This window comes from Orycteropus afer, unplaced genomic scaffold (assembly GCF_000298275.1).
Source record: "Orycteropus afer afer isolate SDZICR_OR568_19922 unplaced genomic scaffold, OryAfe1.0 scaffold00381, whole genome shotgun sequence".
NCBI classification, from domain to species: domain Eukaryota; kingdom Metazoa; phylum Chordata; class Mammalia; order Tubulidentata; family Orycteropodidae; genus Orycteropus; species Orycteropus afer.
In genome coordinates, this window is record NW_006921968.1 from 947514 (window position 1) to 956028 (window position 8515).

The window sequence follows — 8515 nt, forward strand, 5'->3', positions numbered from 1 at the left end:
CCTTGGGTTTCCAAGATGGTATCACTAAGGAAGTAGATTGCCCGATGGGATCTACTTCCATAGTGATACCGCCTTGGAAACCCAAGGAGGGGTAACTATGAGTCGAGTCTGACTTGATGGCACATAACAACAACAACAAGTAGTCTTTGGCAGGAGCTCTAATAGGGAAGATCAAATAGACATGCCATAAAGGAATCAAGGAAAGAGAGCTGCAGGTATTGACAGTACAGTGGGGCAGGAAGATCAAATAGACATGGCATAAAGGAATCAAGGAAAGAGAGCTGCAGGTATTGACAGTACAGTGGGGCGGATCATGAAGGTTTTAACAAAAGAAGCAAAATTGTCTTCACTACCAGTTAGTTTGATAATACCACTCATCCTAGCCTTCCTTGAGTAAGTGCCCATTCAAATAGATGAATGTCAGATGCCCATTCAATCATTCGATGGTGATGTGCACACAAGATTCATAGCTATGCTTTCATCCACCTACGCATTTCCAGCCAAGGCAGAGAGACACTAGGAGCTTCAGGGAACCATAGAATATTGGGACAAATGTCTCCTTATAGAGCCTCTGGTCAGTCTGCCCTCTGGGAATCCTGGCAGTTCAAAGGGCCAGTTCTATCCAGTTTATATACTTTCATTCTTCTTGTGATTTTTATTTCTTTCTGTCTCCCAAAATTATTTGAAACTCATTGGCCTATTTTCCAAATTCTTCTCTACACACACACACACACACACACACACACATACACACACACATCCTGACATCTAGATGTTGAGTGATTTGACCAAGAGCACATTTGAATATCAGGGAAAGGGAGAGAAGATTTGAACATATCCCATGTGACATGCACTGTACCAGGTGCTCTGTAGAGCTTAAGAAGGAAACTGAGACCTGAAGAGTTAAGTAAATTAAATATTAAATATTAAACCATTTCTGAATGCCCATTCACCTCCACTGCCTTGCTCTCTCCAGGTTTCTGACCCCCTCCAGCTCCTGATTCCCACTTAAGTGTTCTACCCACTGTACTCTCCTACCTCTCATGGAAGACGAGTTATGCTTTTCAGGAAGCCTGGGTTGTGGGGGGGGCTCTGGACTCCTAGGTGTTACCTGAGCTCACTAGCATCATGCCAAGGGTGTCATTCACCTTCCAGCCTATATGGTTTCTTTCAGGATGTTTTGTTTTCTTAACCAGTGTTCCCTGAACAGCCTGAAATTGTTAATAGAGCCTCTACAAATGTGTAGTTGTTCATTATTATGGACATAAAGTAAGTAATGAATAAATACTTCTTCATGTAAGTGACTCATAGAAGGAAGTACTATAGAAGAGACTTTAAAGGCATCTGACGTTGAATAGAAATATCAAATCCAAAATAACCTAAAATTATGTTTCATTTGGATATTTGAATCAGGGTTACAACTGGACGGTCATCCTTTGTGGATTCACCAAACATGAGTGAAGAACGTGATAAGAGCCAGAGAGTCCACAGGACCTGAGGTTGTGAGACTGTGTGAGAACAAGCCCTCTCACTTTGAAGCTTTTAGTCTAATGAACAAGACAGAGAGCAAACATCTCAGTCATATTATCGTATGTGGTACCTTAGTTTGCTAGGGCTGCCATAACAAAAACACAAGTGGATGGCCTTAGAGAACAGGAGGCCTTGTACTGGGTGTTAAGAGCCCAAATTAAAGCTTGCCAAAGGTCTGTCTGTTTCTGTCTCTCTCTCTGCCTTAGGAGAGTCCTCCTTGTGTCTTTAATTTGTGGTAGCTTTGGGCATTTCTTGGCATTCCTTGGCTTATAGATAGATCTCTACATGGAGTCTTACCCTTGCATGGATCTCTTCCTGTCTGTGAGGCTCTTTTCATAAGAAACTGCTCACAGGATTAAGAATAGGACTCACCTTTTTCAAGGTTGACCTCATTAACATAACAAAAACTTATTTCCAAACAGGTACAGGGCTTAGGACTTCAATGTGTCTCTTTGTTGTTGTTAAGTGTCGTAGAGTCGTTTCCGACTCATAGCGACCCCATGCACAGCAGAACAAAACACTGCCGATGTGTTTCTTTAGAGGACACAATTATATCCATAATATGGGATGATAACCACTTTGAATAAAGTACTATGGTACATAAAGGCAAAAACGATTAATCTAGCGTATATGACTTGAATGGTAATTGTTGTTGTTAGGTGCCATTGAGTTGGCTCCAACTCATAGCAACCCTATTCATAACAACACAACTGCTCCCTGTCCTTCACCAGACTCACAATTCTTGCTATGCTTGACCCCATTATTGCAGCCACTATGTCAATCCTTATTATTGAAGGTCTTCCCCTTTTTTGCTGACCCTCCACTTGACCAAGCATGATATTCTTCTCTGGGGAATGATTCTTTCTGACAATATGAACAAAGTAGGTGAAATGAAGTCTGGCTATTCTCGCTTCCATGGAGCATTCCAGCTGCACTCCTTCGAATAATAATTATATAATCCTATTTCTTGGTTGCCAAATACCAACCTTATCTTCAAAATGTGTTCTACTCGTTCTTCCATGACTTTATGAATGTTAATATAAAATATGATCCCTGGGTGGTATTTTATGTTGGTGTTCCAGAATCCATGGCATTGCAATATGTGGGCATTCATCTTTCTTCTCACTGGAATGAACCTCAACCTGTAGGAGAGTGATACTGGGTTTAGGTGAGCATCTAACCTGGGTAACCAGTTGGAGTACATCCAAGATGCCAAATCCTAACTCCCAACCCTCTACACCAGAATCTGCCAGGTGGGCTCTGGGTAGCCACTTTGTGATGTGTATTTCTCAGGTAATACTGATACAATAAAGTTTGAGAGTCAATCCTGGAAAGAAGAAATGAAAAATAACTTAGTGAAATAGCTTGAGGCAGAGCTACTTTGACTTACAAGCCCCCAGACCTGTGACACAGTGACTTTGAATTATTTAGACACGTAGGCCCATGTGGGAGCAAATTTATCTTGGGCCAGTTGCTGGAATATGATATGTCTTCTCCACACTCAGTTCTGGGGTCTGGCAGCGAGGGTGCCGTGGAGTCTCATTGCTATCACTCTCTCCCCCAGGGAAGCCTCGGATCCATGATTTCAGTTTGAAACTGTTCCACAGCAGTGACACATTGCTCCTGCCATCTGGTCACCCCGGCCATGATTAATGGCTTTTAATAGAACTTCAGAGGATGGGTGGAGGTGAAAGTGACTAAATCCACATCACCCTGTGCACCCATCGGGAATTTTGCAGAAATCAGACAATAGTTGCATGCCAGATTCCTTGGATACGCCTTCCAGTCATGCTTGGGTTACACTGTCACATGGGTCCTGCCTGGCTTTGGTGTCGGTGTGTCAGGGTTCCAATCCTCGTTCTGGGACCTGCACAACTCCTCTCTCTAATCCTCATTCTCCTTCTCATTGTATGCCTGTTTCACATGTTGTGGTGGGAAGTGACATTAGACAACACAGGCGACATGCTCAACCTAGTGTCTGTAAATTAGTGAGAGCTTGGAAATGTTAGCTCTTATTTTAAATGGCATTATTTAAGAAGCTCGAATTAAGTGCTCAGCTGCTAACTGAAAGGTTGGTGGCTTGAACCCACCAGCTGCTCCATGGGAAAAAGATGTGGCAATATGCTTCTGTGAAGATTACAGCCTAGGACACCCTATGGAGCAGGTCTACTGTGTACTATAGGGTCACCATGAGTCAGAATTGATTTGCTAGCAATGGGTTTGGGTTTTGGACTTTTTATTTATTTATTTATTGCTTTAGGCTGTGTCCTGGGTTCCTATAGCTACTGCAGATAGCAATGTCCCACTATAGCAGGACAGGGATGGAGCCCCCAAAAGGTCTGGTTTTCCAAACTATGGTACATACCCACAACGGAATACTATGCAATGTTAAGGAATAACAAAAAATCTGCAAAATACTTCATAACATGGATGAACCTGGAGGACATTAAAAGAAACAAACCAAACCCACTGCCACCGAGTCGATTTTGACTCATAGCAAACCCCTTTGGGTTTCCAAGGCTGTAAAACTTAACGCAAATAGATTGCCTCATCTTCCTCCCATGGAGTACCTGGTGGGCTTGAACTGCCATACTTCTGGTTAGCTGTCACATGCCTTATGCATTATGCCACCAGGACTCCTTTCTGGAGGACATTATGCTGAGTGAAATAAGTCCATCACAAAAGGACAAATATTGTATGAGTACAATATTATAAAATGTCAAGGAAAAATTTACACATGTGAAGAAACAATGTTTGAGGTTACCAGGGATAGATGATAGATAGAGAGAGCTACAGGTATCAATAGATATGGATGTAGATGGTATAGATGTATGGTCTGGTTTTCTCTAGAGTAGCAGATGCAGTTTCAATCAGGGCCCACAGATACACAGCCATAGTGACCTATCAGAGTTCCTTGAAGCTGCTCCCACTATAGGGAACAAAGGTGTAGGTCAAGCCCTGTCTATCTGTGGCTGCCTACACCAGTGTAGACATAGACTGAGGGGGGCCATCACTGGTGGCTGTAGGAGTTGAATGTCAACACCACCATGAGCTTTCACTCAAGAGGGCATGTAGCTTCATAGGAGTAGTATTGTTGTAAGTTGCTGTTGAATAAAGTCCAATTCATCGTGACCCCATTTTCCAGAGTTGGACAGTGCTCCATAGGGTTTGCAAGGCTGTGACCTCAGAAGCAGATCTCCTGGCCTATCCTCCAAGGAGCCTCTGTGTGGGTTCAAGCCTCCAACCTTCAGCTAGTAGTTGAGTGCTTAACCATTAGCACCACACAGAGACTTCTATTTTGATAGTGGTGAGCACTTTTTAGCAACTCATTGGGTCTTTCCACTTTGGGGCTGGTATAATGTTTTGTTTTGATCTGATTAGCCCTGGTGAGGCTAGTCAACAACAACAGCCTTGGTGCCAGAAAGATTAGCGCTTCACTGATAAGTGAAAGGTTGACAGCTCAAAGCCACCCAATGGCTTTGAAGGAGAAACACCTAGAGACTTGCTCCTGTAAAGATTTGCTGTTGTTGTTAGATGCCATTGAGTCAGCTCTGACTCATAGACGTGCTGTGTACAACAGAATGAAACACTGCCAGGTGCTACACCATCCTCATAATCCTTGCTCTGCCTGAGCCCATCGCTGCAGCCGCTGTGTCAATCCATCTTGTTGAGGGTCTTCCCCTTTTTTGCTGACCCTCTACTTTACTAAGCATGATGTCCTTCTCCAGGGACTGGTCCCTTCTGACAACATGATCAAAGTAGTTAACACAAAGTCTGGTGATTCTCCCTTCTAAGGAGCATTCTGGCTGCACTTCTCCCAGGCCAGATTTGTTCATTCTTCTGGAAGTCTATGGCATTTTCAGGATTCATTTTAAAGGAATCAACTCTTTTTTGGTCTTCTTTATTCACTATCAAGTGTTTGAGGCAATTCAAAATATCATGGCTTGAGTCAGGTACATTGTGAAGATTATAGCCTACAAACCCTATGGGGAAGTTCTGCTAAATAATTCCATAGGGTTATTATGAGTCAGAACCAATTTGACAGCACCCAACAGCAGCGTACAGAGGGAGGGGAGCCTTCACAATCATGACGTAAATCTACTAGGAAGCATGGGATCATCTAAGTTGTTCTTTGTTTTGAGAGAAACTTTCCTCTCTCTTGAAGCTTTGGCATGGTCCATGACGGAGAAGGGAATGTGTGCAAAAAGTCTGAGGGCAACATCATGTCACCTACCTTGGCCGGACGCAATGGGGTCTTCTCCTGGTCACCCTGCAGTCGACAGTATCTGCACAAGTTTCTAAGGTAAGAATCCTCGAAACAATCAGCGTGCTGTCCCTGTGCTGCTCCTGTGTGCTGCCTGGTGAGTCTGGTGGTGTTGACAGAGTTCAGTCAGCCACAGGCTCAGGTGTGAATTCCACAGGCGATTCTTTGGAGGTAGCTGCCCAACGCTTTCTTAGCACATCGAGGCCTAAGTGCTGAACCCAACCTCACTTGGCCTTTACACTCAAAGGAAGCCTATAGGCCATTTAACGTATTGAAGCATATGTCACTGATTTTTTAAAAAAATTCTTACCTCTATAATGATACAATTTCCGTCACTCATAGGGAGACCAAACATGTTCACTGTGTACATTATGATAATGCATAACTCACTTTTTTCTTTCATTTTTTTCATAAAATGTATTTTTTATTTAGCAGAAAAACTTGAATAGAAACATTAACAAGACTGTGAAATACTGTAATTTGAGTATTTTTAGAAAATGTTATTATAAAATGAATTCATTTGGTGTCTAGAGCATTGAGGAGGTGAGTTCGACTTCTAAGGAAGAAATAGTCAGTAGATTTTAAACTGTTAGAGAAAGAAGTACTTTAAGAAACCTCCTTAGATCAGACAGACAGACTGTCCCCCACAACCTTAATGGCTTCGAGTTTAAAGTATGGAATAAGCTTTAAAGCAGAGTTTGATTGGGCAGTGGCACTCTGCTCTGTGCAGTCACTCAGAGACTCAGCTCCTGTGTCCTGTGGTCTTCCTTACGCTGGAACCTAGTCCTCCTTTGTGACCATCTGTGGTTAGGGAGAAGGAACATTTCAAGGTGTGCCAGACAAGATGTGGTGTTCTTGGAAGCGAGGATTCAGTCAGCAGCCCCCCAAAGTCCAAGGGGAGCAGAGAAATGCTGTCTACCCATGCTCTGGAGGTAAAGGACACAGGCTTGGTAAAGATAAGGCCATCTTTGCCACACCACCACCCCCACATCATGTCACAGGTGAAGTAATGGAGCCTGGGAGGATCAGCCAGCCAGAGGCAGAACTGAGAGCAAAGCCTAGACTTTCAGGACATATGACTCCACCACTGTCGTCTAAAAGGAGGACAACAGACACAACTGTGGAGGAAAGGCAGCACTGGTGCATTTGTAGCCATCATTTGTATCCTTATCGTCAGGTAATTAACAACTATTGTATACAGTCCAGTGGATTCCAGTACACAACGACCCTATAGGACAGGGTGGAGCTGCCCCAAAGGGTTTCTAAGACTGTATATGTTTACAGAAGCAGGTGCTTCCTTTCTCCTGTGGAGCGACTGGTGGGTTCAGACCACCATCAGATCGCCCCGTGCGATCACCACAGTGTGCCACGTTGGGTTCCCCAGAACACTAGTTCCCACACGGCATTCCTGCAGAGTCAAGTCAGGTATGGCGAGCACTGCTTCCCGTTGTTCTTGCAGCTGGTCGGATTGTGTGTGTAGATGCAGAAGAACTCTGTTTTGTTCAGTGAGAGAGAATGTTCTCTTCAAGCTCACAAGACTCGTTCATAGAAACAAGGACAATTTAGAATCTTTATTTCAACTCCTTTTCAAAGGTTTTTAAAAAATGATTGATTGTTTTTCAAAAATGTTTAACTCTTTCTACTTCCTAGTTATGAAGAAGATGTGTAAGGGTTTTTAATTTTTTGACATATACTTGGAGACCAATGAAAAAAATAACGAATATCACTGCCATTGAGTTGATTCCAACTCATAGCGACCCCCCTTTGGGTTTCTGAAGTGGTATCTCTATGGAAGTAGATTGCCCAGTCATCCTTCTGTGGAGTGGCTGATGGGTTTGAACTGCCAACCTTCTGCTTAGCAGTCAAATGCCTTAGGCACTGTGCTACCAGAACTCCTGGAAAAAACAAGGGCATAGAAAATCAGATGTGTAGTGTGAATCAACATTATGAGAAAATCCAGAAAAGTTTTTGAAACCAATAAATAGAAAAACACTCATGGCAAGTCGATAGTTGTATACTCAGAGAGGAGTTGTTCTGAGAACACTGAATATAGGCTGTAAACTTCAAAGCAATCCATTTTTCTTCTGTGATAGTGGGACAGCTGAAATAGTCCCTTGAGATATATTCCTTAGTCTTTGGGTAATCATTAAACTGTACTGATCTATTTCAATGTAATAAAACTTTATTTTCAGGGATTTCACGCATTTTCTTAGTCCCATGATAATCAGTAAATATATAAAGTTGTACACAGTCACACGTGTTTCTTTTAAGAAATAAATTTGCCAAGAAATCTTCTGACTGTCAGATTCACTATCAAAGTTTGTTTTATTGGGAGTGACCAGTTGCAAATGGAATTCTTCTACCAATAGTGTGTTAGTACCAAGTTTTCATTGGCAGGATGAATCTGAGTCCATGAACTTAAACGTGTTTACTGACTTACTTTCTAAGTGATCAAAAAAGTCTTTCTGTTCTTCACAATGACATGGCTGTTGGATATGATCCCAACAAAGAGTAATGTTAAATGGCCAACTTTTAAAGATAAATCTGCTCCCGTTAATTAGCAGGCTAGCATTGTTGTTGTTGTTGTTAAGTGCCGTCGAGTCTTTTCCGACTCATAGTGACCCCATACACAGCAGAACGAAACACTGCCCGATCCCGCGCCAGTCCCACAATCCCTGCTATACTTGAGCTCATCGTTGCAGCCACCATATCAATCCATCT

General features: G+C 42.7%; 1 protein-coding gene across 1 annotated transcript in view; it reads left to right on the forward strand.

Moving 5' to 3' along the window:
* The window catches only part of ADAMTS16 (ADAM metallopeptidase with thrombospondin type 1 motif 16), a 361524-nt gene that overhangs the window by 130413 nt on the left and 222596 nt on the right, over window positions 1–8515 (forward strand). Inside the window, 1 exon segment of the mRNA XM_007953260.1 lies at window positions 5696–5833. Coding sequence (XP_007951451.1) covers window positions 5696–5833 — 138 coding nt within the window.